This window comes from Canis aureus, chromosome 3 (assembly GCF_053574225.1).
Source record: "Canis aureus isolate CA01 chromosome 3, VMU_Caureus_v.1.0, whole genome shotgun sequence".
Lineage (NCBI taxonomy): Eukaryota > Metazoa > Chordata > Mammalia > Carnivora > Canidae > Canis > Canis aureus.
In genome coordinates this window covers 77705160-77726244 of record NC_135613.1, presented here as the reverse complement: position 1 = coordinate 77726244, position 21085 = coordinate 77705160, and the positions used below count along the sequence as shown (strand labels likewise).

Sequence of the window (21085 nt, the reverse complement as noted above, 5' to 3'; positions counted from 1 at the left end):
TAAACACTGGAGGCCAAATGTTCCAGAGAGGGACAAACATTCTCAAGAATGAGACAATTTGTCTAAGTAATATTTTGAAATGCTTTGTGTTGTTAAGGCAGCCTAATATCATTAAAAAAAAACCCTTTTAATATTAAAATAATTATAGATGCGTATATAATATGTGACTATATACAATGTGTAAAATTATGTATCTGTACACAATTATAGATTTATGACCTATATATTGTGTGATTTGTATACACACATATAGATGCACATATTATGTGTGTGTGTATAGCATATAGCATATGTATAGTTTAGTATATAGTATATATACGCATATGAACATGAGGGAGGTCCCACATACCAGGCTGGATCTCCAGCCTCCTCCAGTGGGCGCACCTTGCCTAGCTATGGGACCGTAGCAAAATCAGGAAATGGGTGCCGGTGCAACCCACAGTTTATTTAGATTCCACCAGGTTCATCTAACTATTGCATGTGTAACTCTTCATAAACACCACAATCAAGATACAACACTATTCTATGCCTACAGGGCTTCCTGCAACTTCTAGAGTTTTCAATGTTGCCACTGTAGACTGTGAGCACTTGATACCTTCTGGTGGATAGAATATGCTGATGAGTATCTTTACAGTGGGGAGAATAATGAAATGAGTGGTTCATGGATACTGAGAGGTGGGAATCAACCACGACACTGCTGACCAGGGCTATCCACTGTTAACATTTTGGTGCATAGAATTCCAGTTTTTGCTCTATGATGATAACTTAAAAAGCCATGGAAAGGTGCATATACTTTTGTAATCTCTCCTCTAAAAATTGATAATGAATAATCTTATGTATCATTAAATATTTGAGTTCAGTGTCTATCAAATTCAGTAACGGACTTGAGTCTTCCAGAACCCTGCCCTTGGTTCATGGTAGCAGTTGACAGTGTGTTGGTGAAGGTGTGCTTGTGTGTGGGTGTCCATGCTTCTGGATCAAATCATAGGCAACCATAGTGTTATGCTAAAAAACTTCTGGAAGTTGTCATAGAGTGCAAGATAAATAGGTGTAATGCAGAGTTCGAAGTTATTTCATGTAGTAACTAGGTCTGGAATATTCCCATGGCATTTTAGGTACTTGAGAGAATATTATAAATTCAAAATGAACATGTCTATAAGAAAGTTGGGAAAGACTTTTCTTTCTTACTAAGCAGGTCTGCTAAAGCAAGTTGAAACATCTTGAATAGCTTATAGACCATGATGGAGGAATGATCACATATTTAAATATAGAGTCCAAAATGATATCACCTACCTTTACTTTTACACTCACTTATTATTTCTTTTGTTACTTGGAAACTTCTACTAATGTAAGTGTCATAGGATTCTGAAACCACTAATTTGCTGACTGGAATGTGAGGTCTGTAAGAGAAAAAATGAACAAAGGAAATGAAAACATTTTGATCCCAAGACAAAGCAATTGATAGGATTCTAAATGTATATTTCAAGACCTTTCTAGAGCTCCCATGTTTCTGTTTATCCATTTCCCGAGAAAGGATGGAGGTAGAGGAAGAGGGTTTCATTTGATGGAAGTGGGGTCGAAATGCACAGAATGTGCAGAAATAAAGGCTGTGCATGCCAGGTGTCAGAGTGACCAGTGGAAATGTGAAACATTCAGTGCCTGCACCACCTGCAGGATGACTCATAAGTAGTTTGACTACTATCACTGACCATCAGTGCAAGGGCACACAGCAAACAGGAAGCAAAGCGGAGGTTAGATCTCTTTCTCTCTGTAGATCACTGGAGATTTCCCAACCCCCTCTTTTATAGCCTTATATACAATAAACTGTAAGGATTGGTTTTATTTAAAGATTTTTTCTCCAGTTTTATTGGGATAGAATTGGCACTTAACATTGTTTAAGTTTAAGGTGTAAAGGTGTTCATTGGCTGCATCTATACATTACAGAATGATTTCCACCAGACTGTTAGCCAACACCTCCATCGCGTCACATAATCACCATTTCCTTTTTGTGGTGAGAACATTTAAGATCGACCCTCTTGGCAACTTTCAAGTATATAATACCATATTATCAAGTGTAATCACCACACTGTGCATTAGATCCCCAGAATTTGGAACTAGAAGTTTGTATCCTTTGACCAACATCTCCCCATCTTGCCCATCCCCCGGGTCACTGGAAATCACCATTCTGCTGTTTCTCGGAGTTTGGCGTTTTAGATTTCACATATATCATGTACAGGTATCTCTTTGAGCTCCTGTATTTGTTTTCTTTGACTATATACCCAGAAGTGGCATTGCTGGATCCTATGGTAGCTCTATTTTTAATTTTTAAAGGAATCTCCATATTGATTTCCATAGTGGCTGCACCAGTATACACCCTCACCAACGCTGGATAGCTCTTGTCTTTTTGATGACAGCCATTCTAACAGGTGCGAGGTCGTATCTCATTGTGGTTTTAAATTGCATTTCCCTGATAACTAATAATGTTGACATCTTTTCTTGTACTTGTTGGCCATTTATATGTTATCTTTGGAAAAATACCCGTTAAGTTCTTCTGCCTATTTTTAAATCAGATTGGTTTTTTACTATCAAGTTGTGGGAGTGCTTCATGTTTAGGTATTAACCCCTTGCCAGATATATGATTTGCAAATATGCTCTCCTGTTTTATAGGTTGCTTTTTATTTTTATTCTCTTGTTTCATTTTTGCCTTGCAGCTTTTTAGTTTGATGGAGTCTCACTTATTAATTTTGGCTGTTAGTTGGGCTTTGGTCACATCTAAAAAATTGTTGCCAAGATCAACACCCAAGGAGCTTTGTCCCTGTGTTTTTTCTGGGGGTTTTATGATTTCAGTTCTTATATTTAAGTCTTTAATCCATTTTTTAGTTAATTTTTGTGACTGGTATATCTGCATGCTATTATCCAATTTTCCTACCACCATTTATTATCCTTTCCCCACTGAGTATTCTCAGCAACCTTGTCAAATGTTAGTTGAATGTATATTTGGTGGTTTATTTTTGGGCTGTCAATTCTGTTCCATTGGTCTGTAACTATTTTTATGCTAGTACCATACTGTTTCGATTAGTATAGATTTGTAGTATAGTTTGAAGTCAGGAAGTGTGATATTTCCAGCTTTGTTGTTCTTTGCTGGGTTTACTTTGGCAATTTAAGGATCATTTATAGTACTATACAAATTTTAGGGTTGTTTTTCTATTTATATGGAAAACACCAGTGGGGGTTTGATAGGAACTGCATTTAATCTCTAGATAGTTTTGAGGTAGTATGGACACTTTAATCCATGACCATGGGATATCTTTCCATTTGTGTCTTTTTCCATTTTTTTAATCAGTCTTGTATATTTCAGTGTATAGATCTTTCACCTCTTTTGTTAATTTTATTCCTAATTATTTTATTATGTTTAATGCTATTGAGAATAGGATTGCTTTATTTCTCCTTCAGATGTGTTGTTAGATTATTTCTGTATGTTGATTTTTAGTATCCTGCAACTTTACTGAGTTTGTTTAGTTCTCACAGTCCTATGGCAGAGTCTTGGATTTTCTATGTATAAAATCGTATTACCTACAAAGACATTTATACTTCTTTCTTTCCAATTTGGATGCCTTTTATTTCTTTTTCTTGCCTAATTGCTCTGGATAGCCCTCTCAGTACTTTGTTGAAGGTGAGTGGTAAGATTGGGCCTTCTTCCTGATGTTAGAGGAAATGTTTTCAATCTTTCACCACAAATTTGATGTTAGCTGTGGGCTTGTCATATATGGCCTTTATTATCTTGTGGTATATTCCTTTTATACCCAATTTGTTGAGCATTTTTATTGTTAAAATATGGGATATTCCATCAAATGATTTCTCTTCATGAGTTGAGCATATGACTTTTAACTTTCATTCTACAAATGCAGTACATCATATATTGATTTGTGTATGTTGAACCATCCTGGCATCTGAGAGATAAATCCCATTTGATCATGATGTAGGATTCTTTTAATGTGCTGTTAAATTTGGTTCACTAATATTTTGTTGACAATTCTTACATCTATATTTATTAGAAATATTGGACTGTAGTTCTCTTTGCTTACAGTATCCTTTTCTGGCTTTGCTATCAGGATAATGCTGCCCTTGTAAAAGGAGTGGGGGAATTGTAAGGATAGATTTTAAAAGCAGATATTATGTCTGTTGGATCTATGAACTTATAGAATCTTCATCAGTCTTTACCCTTTTTTTTCTTATTTTGAACACAGACCATACACCTGGAAATAGGAAAAGCTCAGGGAACATAGAGATGAAGAGAACCCAGCTTCTGTGCTTGAAAGGAGCTCTCAGTGTGTGATTGGAGCATATAGGCTATTGATGCAAATGATAATTATGCACATCATACAAAGGAGTATAAGAGGATGATCTATTCAGGGCCCTCTCATCTTGGTGACCCTGCATGTATTCAAAGATTTTTTTTTTTTTTTTCATTTGAATGGGAGAAAGCATGCACGAACAAGAGTAGAAGGGAGGGTTAGAGAGAGAGAGTGAGAAGCAGACTCCCCACTGAGCAGGGAGCCTGATGCGGGGTTGGATCCCAAGACCCCGGGATCATGACCTGAGCCAAAGGCAGATGCTTAACTGACTGAGCCACCCAGGCACCCCACCCATCTCAGCCACTTCTGTCTGCTTGCATCTCCCTTTACTACTTAGAGTTACTAATCTAGGAGATGTGGATCTTGTTTTTGAGTACAACTATGTCATATTTTCTGTATTTTGTCTTTCCTTGTTGATGTTTAGTGGATGGTGAATGGAGGTGGTAGTGAGTTCTCAAAGTGAATTCACGGGGCATCTTGATCACATTACTGCTGCTGCTACTACTACTACAAAGATTTACTGAGAGGTTCCCATGTGCCAGGCCCTGTGCAAAGTGCCTTACTTGCATTCTCTGAATGTAGCCCTTCTAACAACCCTTTTGCAAATGCTGTTCATGGTTGACAAACTGAGGCTCAGGAAGGCTAGAGATGATATGCCTATACTTATACCGTTAGCAACTCTTCGGCCCTGGATTTGAATCTGGGTCTAAGATCGCTACCTGGAAACCTGGAGGCATTGTGGATGGCTTTTGACAGCATGTCCCCTCAAGGATGCCATTCTGTGTACTTGGGTTTACAGTCTAGAAAAGAAGAATGGCATTCTCAAAGCCATCGTCATCCATCTGAAGGAAACCCACCCTCATCAAAATCACATCCCCTCAGCAAGCATACTTCTCCTAGGAAACAACCTTCTGAGTCTCAGAACACCCTGGCGGAGAGAGGGAGGCATGAATCACCACTTTTAGGGACATCCTTCATTGTTCTGGAGCAAACTCTTCTATCCCCACCTCTCATCTAGTTCCATTACCCCTTACATCACTTGGTCTCCCAGGAGCTCTACACGGTGACAAAAGGCGACTTTGTATGGCTCAGGGAGTCATTTCCATGGTGAGACCACATCATATTGTCTGAGATGCAGGTAGATGCTGGGGTCCAGTCTCTCTTGGTTAGCTCTTGCCTTTGGCAGTTCTTGTCTTGAAGTCCAACCTACGAAAGGTTTCCATGGTTGAACTAGTTCTGACAGTGGGAGGACAGAGTCTAGGCTTCCTAGACTCCCTAGGCTTCTTTCCAGCATGAACCATGTTTCTAGCCACAGCTGTAGGACTCATGTACTGTACTCAGAGTCAGGTAGGCCTCCAACCACCAACTAGACCTGGAATCCAGAGCACTGGGTGCTCAGATCGCATTCCTGGAATAGTATCCTCCCTGGTACATGCTCTACTCCCTATTCTTCTTTGATCTAAGCTATAGTGCAGGCTTCTGCCTTGAGCCCTACACCAAAGTATGATTCGTTGCCCCTCTGACATTCTGGACTCATGCCCCATCTGCATGCCATTCCCCTATCACCCTTAGAGCTTGTTCTGAAGCCCTATCCAGCTGGTGTATGTTTTATTTTTTTCTATCTTAATCCTTCTGGCCCAGCTCCCAAAGACTGGGACTGCTTTTTACACCCAGCCCCCAGGCTGGGTCTTGGTGCCTGTGGATGACGCTTGGGTATTAGTCACCAGGCTCATTTTCCTTAACCGGCTTCCATCCCACCTCCTTCTTGTTCCAAGGTCACAGGGCTCTTCAAGCGGTGCTTGCTTGACTTCTAATACTGCCAGTCCTTGTCCCTCTGCTCACCATATTTATTCAATCACTTGGGCATCACTACTTGCTTCAAAAGGTCTGCTCATTTGGCATAATTAATTTCAGAGGGGCTGTGCCTCTCACGTGCTTTATTGTCGATGTTCACAATTGATTTATAGAATTAGGCTTTATCCTTTTCTCCTCCTTGGGTGCAAAGTGGTTGAAATGAATTTTGATTTTCTGTAGAAGAAAATCTGGAATAAGAACCATGTCCTGGCCCTCGAGTTCCTGATGTTCATTCTTCTGCTTGTATGACCGTTGGTGCGTGTGTCTGCATATGCATTGAAAGGCCCAGACAGAATGATTCTAGATAATCTTGTAAATGAGCTTGGGAAGACTTGCAGGATGCAAACTGAAGACGTGGTTGGCCCAGGTTGGCTGGGAGGGGCTGAGTGGCGAGTGAGGAAAGTCATTTTGCCAATGTTGGCAATAACTCATCGTCTTTCCAGTCCAGAGGAATGAGAGCTGTTGGCATGGGGACAATTTATTGCCATTTTCCCCAAAGGGCAGAAAAAACAATTGCCATCGGGTAGATCGGGCAAAATGTGAAGTATGGTTGAGCCTTCAGCAACATGGGTTTGAACTGTGTGGGCCCATTTATATGTGGAATTAAAAAATAAATAAATATAGTACTGTCTAAGTTTATTTTATGGTTTTCTTAACATTTTCTTTTGTCTAGCTTACTTTATTGTAAGACTACAGTAGAATACATAAAACATACAAAATACGTATTAATTGACTATTCATTGGTAATAATTCTGGTCAACAGTAGGCAATTAGTAGTTGAGGTTTTGGGAAATATAAAGTTATATGTGAATTTGACTGTGTGTGGGTCAGCACCCTTTATCCCCTGAGTTGTTCAAGGGCCAACTGAATTATTAGTAGGGGATCTGATTGATTGGTTTGATTTTATTTTTGAAGAATGCTAATTCCTTTAAGCAAGTAGCACACATTTGGATATGGAGTTATCCGAAGTTTTATTTATAGAAGAGGAAAAGGAATATGGAAGAAAGATATTTTCTCCTATCTTGGCCAGAAGCTCACATTCCTTCATTTATGGTTTGGGTAGGTATTTGAAATGAAAGGTCACAGGATATCATAAAGAGGAAATTGCTGTTTATATTGGTCACTTGGTTCATATTCTGCCTTGAGAAATATGAACTTAATTCCCCGCTATAATGGGCACGAATATCCCTTCTCAGGGACATTTTATAAACACCTGAGTGGAGTCTTGATGGTTAAGAATTAACCAATAATAATATAGTTACGTTAATTGCTTACATGTGGATTATTCATTTGCAGTCTGTCTACAAACACTTCCTTTTACTCCCAGTACAGTCTGGTCTAATGGAAAAAGCAAAGGACTAGGGATGTGGAGACAGTAAAGCAGATTACAGAGTGCAACCTGACATGCAGAAAATGATCAATAGGGGTTAGTTGTTGTTGCCATCATTGTTTTGTGTGGTCACTAAATGTATGACTTTAATATACGAGAGAGTACAAGTGGCTTTCCCAAAGTGGCTTGCCTATATTCTGGGGTTACAGCCAATAACAAATGAAGATAAAGATAATTAAAAATGCTTTGAAAAATGACAGTCCAAGGCAAGGCCTTGTCATTTCCCTTATTCCCCAACAAGCTTCTGGAACAGCACTATCCTTAGCTGGTACATAATCCTGGAATGCAAAGTGGTTTTATCATTCACTGAAAGAGATATAATAAAGTCAAGAAAGCCCAATGTGTGTGCAGGGAGATATAACCCACACTCACACTAAATACAAGGGAATGCTGGCTTTCTCCGGTTGTGGTTTTTCAGATCATAACTTGACGCCCACCAATATGGACAACTGCCCATGGCCTAGGTCTGGTCCTTCATCTCCTTAGTCAGCCTGACCTGGTGTAGAAAAGTACTTCCACATTGACTCTGGGAGACAGCAGCTCAGACGGTTACCTGTAGGTTGTATCAACACTCAGGTTGGCGGCAGCTAACTCTGATGGAGGTATCCACGCAGGTAATGTGTTCCCAGCAACCCATTTTGTCCACTCAAATAAGCCAGGCTCGACACGGATCTTCAAGTGATTTTCTTGTTGTAAACCTTAGAGGTAAAATAAAACAAAGATGAAGGAATGGGCACTGTGTTTCAGAGGCCAAACTGTTATAAAAATTCTATTCTCTTTTCTACCAGTCGCTATAGATGGTTAAAGGAAAGTGGAAGAATGTGGGTTTGGTCAAGGGGTTTTAATTTCCGTGGGTGACAAACATACAAGTTTAATACTCTGGCCACACCAACAGGATGTATGCTGGCTCTAAGTGGTCTCTGACTTTGAGAAAAAACCACAAGTCATTACCCATATAATGTATACACTTCTGTGACTGCTAGATTTTCTTTTTCTAAGGTTAAGTCCCAAGACTGCCTCACCAAGAGACTTCAGAAATTCTCTCAGCATCCACCACTCCAGAATAGCTTATACTGTTTTTGAGTTATCACGTAAATTATTCATTTTCTCCAGCAGAAAATCCAATTTTGAATATTTGCAAGTGCCAGTGCACAAGTCTGGTGTTTTATGGAAGTGTAATCACACTCGACTAGTCCCTGTTTGGCTTTCTTTATATTGCTTTAGCCCAGTTTTTTAATACATAAATGCATTCTGGTTTACTTAAGAAATAGAAGCCTCCAAGGTAGTATAAATTCTTCATTGGCTTGGCTATTTCTGGCTCATTCATTTGTTTTGTACAAGCGAACAGTTCTACTCTGTTTCTATTAGTTTTCCTTCCTGTGAAATGAGGATGGAGATCCCTATAGGGTGAAAGTTGAGGATCTTTATAGCAACGGTGCTTTTAAAGTCATCCAATTAACTAAAGAAACAGGGATGATTAAGATTTGTAGATACTTAGGAGCACCGTTGCTACTGTAAACAAGAAGCAAACAGAGCAGAGTGGGAGGAAATGATTTCACTGTTTCACTGCAAAAAAAGGATCACACTCTGTAGGCTCCAAATTATTGCCAGACAACGATATTTCACAAGCTTACCATTCATCCAAGAGGGCTTTACATTTTCAAGAGAAAAATTCTCTCTCTACCTCCTTTTGTCTCATTTATGCCACCAGAGTATGATTTGGGGACTCTTGCACAGACGCCTTCCAAAAGAATCATTGCTAAAAATTCCAAATGTGAAGCTTTCAATTGGTGCATGTTCCCCAAGTCTAGGATAATCTAGGCGTAGTGCTGTCTAGAGGCAGAAGGATAGTCCCGTGGGCCTTTATCAAGTCTAACCTTTCAAGATGTTGTATGCGGTCTGAACGCAGCGCAGCGATGGGGAGCAGTAGACATGGTCAATAATAGTGTTGCTCTCCAATAAGGCTTCCCCTGCAAAGGAAGGCAGAGGAGAATCAGCTTGCTGGATTTATGCAGCCTCTGCTGGAGCTTAACGTGGGAGCGGGTGGCAGGCAGACCCTGCACACCTCTTTTTTTCAATGGAGGCTCACAGACTCCAACAGTTTGAGCCTTGTTTCCAGCCCATCCCCTCATCAGCATTTCTGTGAAAGAGTCCAAAGGGAAGACCCCTCTTGTCTTTTTCTTTCCTTCTCTCTGAAGCTAACAAGCAGGAAAATATCCATCTAGGAGAGATCCAGAAACATGAGAATGCTCTGATTTCACACTTGTGATATAAACGAGATGGTTCATATTGTGACAGTTAGATCTTGTTTTACTTTTATCCTGCGCTAAACAAGATCTCAACCTGTCATCTTCTTAGATAACAGAGGTAAATCCCAACACCCGATACTTCAACACTTTCTTCACGGAACATGCTTCTTTTCTCTACTGGATAACCATGCGGGGCAAGGTCTTCTGTGAACTTGTCTTTATCCAGCTCACCAGCCTTATCTCGTGTGGCTCACAAGCCATGGTCTAGAAGGAGAGAGCTTTTCTCTAACTACTTTCGATGTTACTTCCCACGTCTATGACTTTTTGTGGTTCTCCCCACCAGACACACACTTCCCACCCTGCTGCTCCTTCTCTGTCCAGGTGACTTCTCTTCCCCTCTTCTGTGTGTGTGTGTGTTTTATGTTCCCATAATACTCTGCACACAGTTCTATTCAAGATGTATGATATTTATTCACTTTTAAGCTGTTTCTCTGAGGGTAGGGGCTCTCACTTGGATCCCCAACACCTAGCATGGGACCTTGCACAAAGTAAACGATCAGTGAATGTGTTAGAGGATTGAACAGGACAGGGCTGCTGTCTCCACCTGGTATGTATGGAATAGACCTGCAAGAACTGACCATTTTCTTTCTTTTCCTCATCTTTTGAAGATTTTATTTATTCATTTGAGAGACAGAGAGTGAGCAAGCAAGCATGGGGAAGGGCAGAGGCAGAAGGAGAAGCAGACTCTCCCCTCTGAGCAGGGAGCCTAATGCAGAGCTCAATTCCAGGACCCTGTGATCATGACCTGAGCCGAAGGCAGACACCCAACCAACTGGGCCACCCAGGCACCCCAGAACTGACTATTTTCAAAGGATCAATTGGCTTCCCTACATCTAGCCATTCCAGGCTTCTCTCCTCTCCTCCTCACCCCTGCACTAGAAGCTGACCTTGCCCCATCACTGGGCCATACAGCCCTCAAGGGATCATACCTCATTCACTGTGGTAAACTAGCCCAGTGCCAAGCACAGTGTTCGGAACTTCGTGGTTGTGTAATAAATAAATCGCTTTTGAATCGGGGAAATAAACTACTTGTAGGAAACTTGTAGAGAGCTGTAGAAAGTGTCCTGGCATACCCACTGGAACCAGTCTTTTGTAGACGTAGCCAGGAAAGGCTGTGCAATCACTCCAGGACACTTACCCACCAGTCTTGCTTGCATACATCCAAACACGGTGATCGGAGCATCTTTCTCATAATCCCGGAAACCACCACTCCGCTGAGGTAAGCTATGAGGCATGTTCAGGTTGGTGCGTATGTAGCGGCCTGGAAAAAAAAAAAAAAAAGTAAAAGGATGACTTTGTTTTCCTTAGGACTTCTGTTGTTGATCCTGATGGCCCTCCGTTTTCCATTCCTTTTTGGCCAAAGAAAGGGAACTGAACTTTTCTAGAAAATATTGAAGCTGACACGTTTCCTTTGGTAGAGTCTGGGAATCCACTCCTGCATTCTGGTTGACAAAAGTGATAAGAGATAGTTTTTAGGTGAAAGTAACAACCACACATCCTAAAGCAGGAAGATTCTGAGAGATGAAAACCTCCCAGTCTTAAGACATGCCACTCAAATGAAATTGGAACCAAAATTATCCAGGGTGACTTAATGGAGGAAATTCTGGCCACAGAATCAGGACACCTGTCTAGGCCTCTGCCAAATGACCATGGGCAAGACATTTGCCTTCTTTGGTCCCCGGTGTCCCAGTTAATAGAATGGGGACAAGGACACTTTCCCCTTCACTAACATTCAAGACCATTAGGAAGGACTTACATTGTGGCAGATTATAGGCATTTCCTATAGCTCAGAGACCATAAAGGACTCCATCTAGACAAATGTAGCTGGACTGTGCCCCCCAGAGGCCATAATAGGTATGCCAATGCTAAGCAGGTCAACTAACCACTCACCTTTGGCATCAAAGCACTGGGATAGCCAGTACTTCCCGAACACAACATCCATCCTCTCACCATGCCGACACACAAAGAGGCATCTCTTTTGAGGGCCGGGCTGGCTACTGACCCTCAGAGGCTGCAGGGAAAGAAAGGCTATTAGTGGGGGAAGCACATAAGAAAGTGAACATGTCCTGGAGCCAGGTGCCAGATGAACAGAGCTGAGCTCTAGAACAAATTCTACCAGTGTAGAACAAGGGCAAATCCCATAACTACCTCGGATTTAGGTTGGCCTGTCTGTAAAATGGGGGCAGTAAGACTCATCCTACAGACCTCACAAGTTATTCCGAGGCTCGAATGAGATGAATTGCAGCTGTTTTGCAAAACCAGAGGGTTGCAAAGACCGTCTCACCCTTGCTGTTGCTGTGGTGGTTAGAAGGAGTAGCATTTGGCCAGTACTAAAACGTGAAGACCACTTGAGTTATGGCCCAGAGGGAAAACTAGCCAGTATGTACAGCCAGCCATCTAGTCCTCCCCTAAAGGGATACTTCATCAACAACTTCAGGGAGCAAGGACTTTTATCACAAAACGGTCTGCCTCACCTCTAACACATGGTGGTTAGACCATCTGGCCCCATGGTCTCCCCGAGCTTTGAGTATCCTGATCTCACTTTTGGCGCTGTTGTCTGACTACATGCGTTGTTGGTGTTCCCAGAAATGGTTCAGGAGGACAGTTGCTCCCTCTGAGTGATGAAATAGGCCTGTCTAGTCAAAGGCATGTCCAAATGACTTTGGATTCTATCACTGCTGGGTGGATCCTTATAGATGTTTCTATGTTCCTTCTTTCCAATAGTCGGCTATTCCCAGTCTCGCTAGTGTGGCCAGCACTTTACATTTGTGGCCGGTTAGTTGCCCTGACAGGGTTAATATGTGGGATAGAGGGATGATCTTTCCTGCTTCTTTTCCCATTCTCCTCTGATTCAAGCCCTGGGCTCCAAGCCAACGTGATCTAGTCTCTTGATCCTTAACTTTCCTTTGTCTTGGTTGTTCAGAACGATCCCCACACCCACTCCTCCCTTCTGCAATGCTCCTGGCATATATCGAGCCCTCAGACATACGTGAGCACTCACCATGTGCCAGGCACTGTGCAAAGGGCCTTTTTTTTTTTTTTAATCTCACACTGACCTCTGAGATAGAACCATTATGACTTTACAGAGAACACATCCTCCTCTTTGCAGAGCCACCTTCTCTACCAGCCTAGACCCACACGTGGTAGATGCTGCCAGGACCACCTACATGGCTCTTCCTAGCCTTGAATTCCTATGTATCTTTTATGATTTTGTGCCCCTTTCTCCCCCAAGAGATCGGGGACCCTTTGGGGCAGCCAGGGCAAGCCCTCCTGCTTAGCAAGTAAGTGCCCAGTGAATCCTGAGTAGAGTTGAGGATGTGACCCCGCCGGTCAGTGTTACCTGCGTGGGCTGGCAGATGATAGTCAGGGGCGCCGTCTCCCCCAGAACCTGGTCCTCATACTGCCGCCTCTCCAACATGCCATCACCAAATGAGAGAGCATTAGATGCTGTGTTTAAGATCGAGTAAGAACTGCAGGAGAAGATAAGAAAGATGGTGTCTGTTTTAGGCGGAAGTCATCAGCAAGTCACCCTTGAGGTCCATGGGACTGCAGGCAGTAGCAGGACCCAGGCCCTGGGCAGGGCAGCTGAGCAGAGGACACCCCGTTTCTGGAGAGGAACATCTTGTTTCATACTGCAGCCTTGCACTCACTAAATGAGGGGTGGATGGATTTCTGTACTTGGAACAGATGTGTTCGTCTCTCTGGGTGGGGAAGGGACCCTGATTTTGTGCCAATCAGCATGCCACAGGCGTGCCTGGCGCCGAGGCATGTTAAAGAATAATGAGTTATCAATTTTGTACCATTGTTTCCAGCTACTCCTCTGGCTCAAAAGAAAAAAAAAACAACAACCACCCAATCCCTGTTGCCTTTAATTTGTCCATGGTGACTTCCATCGGAACTGACAAATTAGAGGATTTTTACTATCGCTACCACTTGGCCTGCGGGTCCTAATGATCAGGGAAGCCTTGTGGCCACTCTCCCCCATTCCTCTGTCTTCACTCGCCCTGCCCTTCTCCCCATCGTAATAATACCTCCAACCAGACGATTAAGTACAGAATTATTTCAGAGGAGGCCATTCTCACCAGATGTAGAGAGCTGTGAGCCAAGAACTCTCATCTCTGGGTGTAACACTAACTACAGAAGCCCCAAAGAGGTCTCGCTGACAGGCAGCAAATTATGCCATGTTTAAATTATTTTGATTAACAGGGCCTCCAAAAGGCTTTATCTAATAAACACTGCAATTTAAATATGGTCATGAGGCAAATCCAATGAACATCTCCTTCTGCATCACCGAGCAGTGTTCAAAGGAGAGCATTTACATTTTAGATTTCCTGCTTCTTTAGAACTAGGGGAGCCATTCATTCCAGTTGGCTCAGCCCAGTCCTGGCTTGTACCTGTTGACCTCATCTGTTCAGGTATATTTAATTTTAACACGGTAGTAGTCCTTGAAATTCAGCTTGGAAAACAACTTTTTATATTCAATATAATAAAGCTAAGTGGTTGTCAGGAAAACATCTTTTTAAATGCTATGATTTTTAATAACTTGGGGACTCTGAAGTGTCCCCCTCTGTAACTGTATACAGACTCATCCTACTTAGACACGAAGGTTTCAGAAGCCTCCTGCCCTGAAAACGAGACATTTCAGCCCTTGCGCGCATCAGAGTCACCGGGGAAGCCTGGGCCCGACTTGTCACAGATTGTGATTCAGCAGATCTGGGGTGGGACCTGGGAAGCAGCAGCCTAACAAAGCTGCGTCAGCAAGTGTGATGTGCAGCCCAGGAGACCTGCTGAAAAAATTAAGCAACTGTAGACCAAGAAAATCTAGTGCCATTTGCACAGTCTGATAGACAGGCGTTCTCTTTGCAAACATCACCATTAAGGAAAATTCAGTTTCACTGTCTGATTCATCAAAGCCTCAGGACCTGAAATGTCTGGATAGATGGAGTAGTCTTGACATCTTGCTTGTACACGTCCCTTAATTTCATTGCTTTGTTATAGCTGTGAAGACACTGAAGAATCCCTTCTGTCTCTCTCCCTCTCCCTCTTCTTCCGCTCGGTTGGCAAGGAGAATGCCAACCTCCTTCTCGACTGTCATCGTAATCAAAGGACCTGACTCACTCTGAGACAGTTGGGTGCTGTCAGTTCCAATAAGACAATAGTCAGAGGCTTTATGTTGAGAGTAGCATAGGGAGGAAGCCGATGCCTGATACCCAGAATATCTCAAGTACAAGGGGGGACGCTGGCACCTCCCTAGGACACATCAGTCCTGTATAGATAGCCCAGAAGGGTGGCCAGCTGCCCACACCTGCACTTCAAAGGACATGATGGGGCTTCACCAACTGACAAGTACCTAGAGACACTTGAAACTGGGCAAGATGCCCTAATAAGGGTGGTAGGAAAAACTTTCCTTAGGAGGGACTTAGAAGAAGAACAGGGCAGAAAGAAAGGGTTGTGAAGGGCAACTGACCCTACGTCCCTACTTGTTGCTTGGATCCCCTCGGCAACTTCCCATCAAGGCAGCCAGGTGATTTGAGCATCTCTTGGGGCTCTACCCCCACCCCCCTCAAGGCTAACTTTGGTTAGGGGAGAGAGAAGATCTTAGAGGGAGCCTCCTTAAGTCATTTCTGCTTCTGGGGTTATATAGGAAAGTGCAGTTCTTCTGTAGGGTCACCTCTGTAGAAGAGATGTTTGATTCGACAAGCATGTAGGAGAGGACTGGAAAACACAAGTTGGAGAGAAAAGAAAAGCTGACGGCTCTTTAGACTCAGTGCTGTTGCACCTGTGGCACTGATCAATGTAAAGTCCTTTCTTGCAGTCTTCATAACACCCCTGTGAGGCAAATGCAATTGTTATCGCCATCTGATAATAATGAACAGGAGCTCAGACGGGTGATGTAACTTGGCCAAGGTCACACAGCTTTTAAGTAGGAGTGTTAGGAATTGAACCCGAAACTACTGGAATAAACACTCAAAGTCTTAATTAAGGTGTCCTAAAGCCTAGTTAGTACTTCCCCACTCTGACCAGCACTGAATGTGACAGCTGAGAGTTTAATTTCAGACATGGTGGGGCATCTGGGAGGCTCAGTGGTTGGGCACCTGCCTTCAGCTCTGGTCATGATCCTGGGGTCCTGGGATCGAGTCCCACATCTGGCTCCCCGCGGGGAGCCTGCTTCTCCCTCTGCCTGTGTCTCTGCCTCTCTCTGTGTGTCTCTCACGAATAAATAAAATCTTAAAAAAATAATTTCAGACATGGTTCCCAGGTCAATATCATCGCTAGTAATCTCTTCAACTAAAAGGAGAGGACATGAGAACCTCCCTGTGGTCCATGAACCAGTGTTCCCATGTTTTGGCCTGAGCTCCAGTTTGGATGGGAGTGGATCTGGAAACACTGACCTGATAGGGGTCAGGAGGGCTTCTATCCCTTTTCTCCCACTTAGAAGCTGACTATAAAAAGTGATGTGAGAGCTGTGCATCACCAGACAAATCATCTTCCTCGTCTTGTATTCACGTATTACGCTTCACTTGTTTTCATGGGGATAAAATGTTGACCTTGGAAAACCAACTTAGATGTTCAGAAACCTTTCCAAACAACCAACGTTTAGGGGAACATGAAGCAGCTTTGACCTCCCAATGGTGCCACAGAATGCTCCTGGGCGGGGATGGGGGAGGGCTGGAAGGAAGAGGCAGGGATTGAGGGGCAGGGGATCATTAAGGAAGATGTTCTTTCCCATCTCTGGGTTTGTGGTTTGTCTGCTTGCCACTAACTGGGGTAGAGAACCTTTTTTTCTTTTCTCCCTCCAGGCAAAACACTCACAAAAATTGCCCCTCTCTGCTTCTCTTTTATGGCAGTAATAACAATGTTCGACACACCACGCAGCTGGTGCTCAGAGCTTCCGGCTCTCAGCCGCGTTGGCACATGGCAAGAACAAGAGGGAGGAAAAACAAACCAGCGTGCACGCCCTGGCCAGATGCCCGAGTACGCCAGGGAAGGGCTGGCTTTGCGCTGCTCCGATGAAGAATGAGAAGGTGCCTCTCGTTCCTGATTTATCTATCCAGACAAAGCTGGCCATATGACACAGGCCGCTCTGAACATGGGACCAGTTTGGTTTGGCGGGTAAAACAGTAGTGAGAGGTGGGTGCAAAGTTATGACTCTAAAGAGGACTAGGGCCACCGTGTGTCACCTTAAGGTTCTGGCAGTTGCCCATTTCCTTAGACGGTCCCTCTCATCTCGGCATTTATGTGCCAAGTCTGGGGACTTGCTCAGGGTTGCCCAACAGGCGAGGGGCAGGTAGGTCCCCTGAGCCTTGCAAACCCTCTCACTACTGGTCCGGCTGGCATCATGGGAACCTGCCCAGCTGTTCTGGGGAGTCAGACCACTCTTGAGCAATAACCCAGGACGAAGGATCCAGAAGCCCAACAGCCATGAAGTCTCAGCACTGGGATGCCCCACAGTTCAGCCAGAGAGATGGACCCTAACGAGCAGCTTCTAGGTAGTCTCTGATCAGGAACTCAGCAGACAGCAGGAGAGTGGATCCATCCATCATTTTTCCCATGCCCCCCCCACCAGCCCTATCCCGAATGCCCTGAACCTACAGCTTTCTTCCCCATGAACTTCTGTTTCCTGTTCCTGCTGCCACGTGTGGCCAGACTCACGTCTGCTTCCCCACCACCTCCTCCCAGGCTGCAGTGTTCTTCCCAAAGCAGCGGGCAAAGACCTTGAGTCTGCTCACCCATGAAATATCCAGGTGCTGCACTCGTCAGCCTTGGTGATGTAATTCTCGGGCAGGAGCCCGGAGCAGCCCGTGGTTAAGGAGGTGCCATAGATCCAGCCCTCGCTGGTGCTGGTCTGCTCCATGGGAGACATAAAGATGAAGTCCCCCGGGGTCAGCTCCAGCTCATCATCATTTTGTGGGGTGTAGGGGTAGATCACCTGTAATGTCTGAAAGAGGAAGAGAGGGAAGAGTAAGGCCCACATCCCACCCAGTGTGAGTGCCTTCAGGGCACATCTGTGTGTCCCACTTTAACGGCGCGCACATCCAGATGTTGACATTTACAGGCGCCACGGGGGTCTGCAGACTTGGAATAGATTTGGACTCAGATCAGAAAACATGTCTTTTTTTTTTTTTTCACCCTTTTTTTCCCAGGGTATGATGGGCGTGTGCCTGGTGCTGCTAGATGGCTCCAGACTTTCCTTCGGGCATGTCTTTCTTCCTGTCAGGATTCACATACAGTTTTGGGGAGTTCATCTGCAAGCCCGTAGGCGCTCTATTAAGCTGCTGTACATATGGGGTTGGACCTGGTTTCCCCTTCTCCATGTGCTGGGGTCGGCACCATAATAGACACTTGAAATTCTGCTTATGGAAAGTCAGTCTTCCATCTGGGGGTTACAGATGGGCTGGGTGGGGACACTCTTCTGTAGGCAGGCGTGGGGACCGATGCATTTCCCTTTATGTGTATCTCAGAGGCTTCAACAAGACAGTCTCTGCCTTCAAGGAGCTTTCTTTAAACCTACATTTCTCACAAAGACCTTGAAAGAAAAATATCTTTCACAGCCATCGGTGTGTTTGTCCATGTAACCAGCTTTCACCAGCGAACAGATGGAGACCACGTGTTTCCTTCTTTGGGCTCCAAAAGAGCCTTCAGAGCCAACCATTGGCCACGCTGTTTGGCTGCCTTATTTGATTTTTTGCCTCCTTTCTCGATATATATATATAAATGGCATCAGCATGAAGATGCTTTAGAAAACATTTTCCTGTTTTTTCATTTATAGCAAGGGCCCTCCATAGTAAGGAAAATACTTCCTTTCCTATTTATTTCACAATGAACACAATGACGGAGGGAGATGCTTGAACAGTCTTTCCCACAGTCCTGAAGTCCTTAGTGGCAGGCTAACTCTTCTGGTTCCACCTTCAGGTTTTTAACCCTGTTTGGCTTCCCTTTTCTCATCTGGAAAATAATGCCTGGACTATAAAAGTTAATAAGACAATCTAAGGAAAAACTCTATAGGTCAGAGCCTGTACACAGAAGGTGCATAATTATGTCTATTGAACCATGACGCCTGATTTTTCCTTCTAGCCTGACCCCTGGACTCTGTGCTTGTGGGCTAACCAGCTCGCCGGTATCTGTCAAGGAGACACATCAGAACATGTTATAACGGATTTCCTTCTGGAATTCTCTAAGGAGGGCATTGGCAAAAAGAGGTGATCTTTTTTTTTTTTTTTCCCTCGGAGAATGGAAGTGAAAACACACAGATCTTTCAGCTCCAGATCTTTGTCCCTGTTCCCCTCCCACTACTTCCCTTGTTTTTCCGACACATTCGCGCTCAAACCGCCGTTCCGAACTAGCCAGGGAGGTTTTCTGCTGGGCTGTGAAAACAGCTTAGGAAAGAAAAAAACCCAACTCTCTAAGCTAGGTATGTGATGATGCACCCAAAGGAACCCTCCCTTTCCTGGAACAGGGTGGAGAGGGGTACCAAGTCATAGGGGGAACAAGTCGAAACTCATGTCTCTTAGATACTCAAGAACAGCATAGTTTTGATTAATTATGCCTTTGGCCAAGAACTTTCTTTTCCATTGAGAAACTCAAAGTGACTTCGGATGAGAACTCCTTCCTCCTATCGCTTGGTGGGGGTGAGTTTTCTATCTCTAGGTTGCATCCCGGGAAACAGAGGCACAACAAAGGAGCGTTAGGGGGCCGTGTGTCCTAAGCAGAGGGTAGCTCTAATTTACTGGATAAACAATAAAATAAGACATAGCAGCAAATCTCAAATTATAACTGGTGCCCGTGTCCCCGCAGCCCATTCCGCTCACCAGAAGCACATGCGAAAAGTCAACCTACGTTCGAGAGTTGGCAGGACACAGGCCGCGTTCTGCACCGCATTATACCTCTTTATGTTTAGTGTTTACCTGTAAGAATGGTTGACTCTAGTTTTTCTCCCTTTGTACGGGCAGCAGCAGCCCTTTGTGATTGTAGGAACCTAACCTCCTTGACTTCGAAGCTTCTCGTAGCAACGGCAATTCTGTTGCTGCAGCCACGCTGTGCTGCCTCTACCAGGACCCTTCCGTCATCTTCTCGTGGAGCCCACACGACAGCAACAGTCCAGCAAAATACTCTCGCCACTGTACCGTGACACAACAACCAAGGATGGGAGTGTTCTAGGAGCTGCAGAAGCGAACCTAACGACCGCCACACGGATGGAGCCGGGATCTGGAGCCATGGGTGCTTGTGTATTGCTGTCCTCCTTCAGATTTCTATCACTTGGCATAGAAAACCGGCGTGGCCTCACGTCATCACGAACAGGGAAGACTACACAACGTACAGAGAGACATTTGCGAGCCCAAAACCAAAGTGGGCGGCGGCAGAGGGCTGAGCCCTGGATGCGCTCCTAAGCGTGGCCTGCTGAGTGCCCTTGTCCAAACCGCTGTCCGTCTCTGGACGTCTGCTGGCCTCCCTGGCACGATCCATCCAACCTCCCTCCCGGGGGACAGAAGAAGGCAGACAAGGGAAGGTTTTTATATGCAAGGGGGGCTCAGGTAGAGCCAGATGACCTCGGAGAGCCAGCCGTATCAGAAGGAAGGGTAATAAATGAGCTTTTACAAATACGAGATAAAAGAGGCCAAGTTATTTTTAGAAAATACTTCGCGTGGGCGCCTGCTGCCTCTTTTCCTCCATGCCAATTGAGCGGAATGTGGGTCAGGCTGAAAAGCAATTACCCTCTGAGTTAACTGGAGGGCAGTGTTGATTAGAAGATACTCCTGGAAAATTCCATTGCCACCTTCCTTCTCCTAGAAAGGTGACTTCCCTCCGTCCATCTACACCCAACCCTTGACTTTTCCCCCACCCCCGCTCTGTCCTTGTAAGGAACCTAGTCAGCCACACCTCCCCTGTTATATTTAGGACTCCTCCTAAGCAATTCCGGGAGCTGTCACAATTCTTAAGTCAGATCCAGCCCGTCTCCTTGTTGTGTCTTTCCAGAAACTTCCGTCAAATGAACTTGGAAGGAGGACACGACATTCCCGTCAGCAGGGTCTGACAGAGCTGCATGTCCCTGACACTCACAGGCCCTTGGTTCATGGGTTGGCTCCTTTCAACACTCCCACTCTCTAGACCCTGAGACTCCAACTGTTTTTCATATATTTTTAATGTCTAACAGAGATTTTTTTTTTTTTAAAAGCTAC

The 21085-nt window shown here is 44.3% G+C and overlaps 1 protein-coding gene across 4 annotated transcripts in view; it reads right to left on the bottom strand.

The window, feature by feature from the left end:
• UBASH3B (ubiquitin associated and SH3 domain containing B) overlaps positions 1-21085 on the bottom strand; it is a 139479-nt gene that overhangs the window by 6096 nt on the left and 112298 nt on the right. For 2 of the 4 annotated variants that reach the window (XM_077893908.1, XM_077893911.1), the window contains exons 6-12: positions 17639-17847; positions 13249-13378; positions 11799-11919; positions 11047-11169; positions 9477-9569; positions 8153-8297; positions 1294-1400 (exon numbers count right to left, since the gene is read on the bottom strand). In XM_077893908.1, the coding sequence (XP_077750034.1) occupies positions 1294-1400; positions 8153-8297; positions 9477-9569; positions 11047-11169; positions 11799-11919; positions 13249-13378; positions 17639-17847 (928 nt within the window). The remainder of the gene's footprint in view (positions 1-1293; positions 1401-8152; positions 8298-9476; positions 9570-11046; positions 11170-11798; positions 11920-13248; positions 13379-17638; positions 17848-21085) is intronic. The other 2 variants (XM_077893910.1, XM_077893912.1) reach the window with 2 other exon arrangements.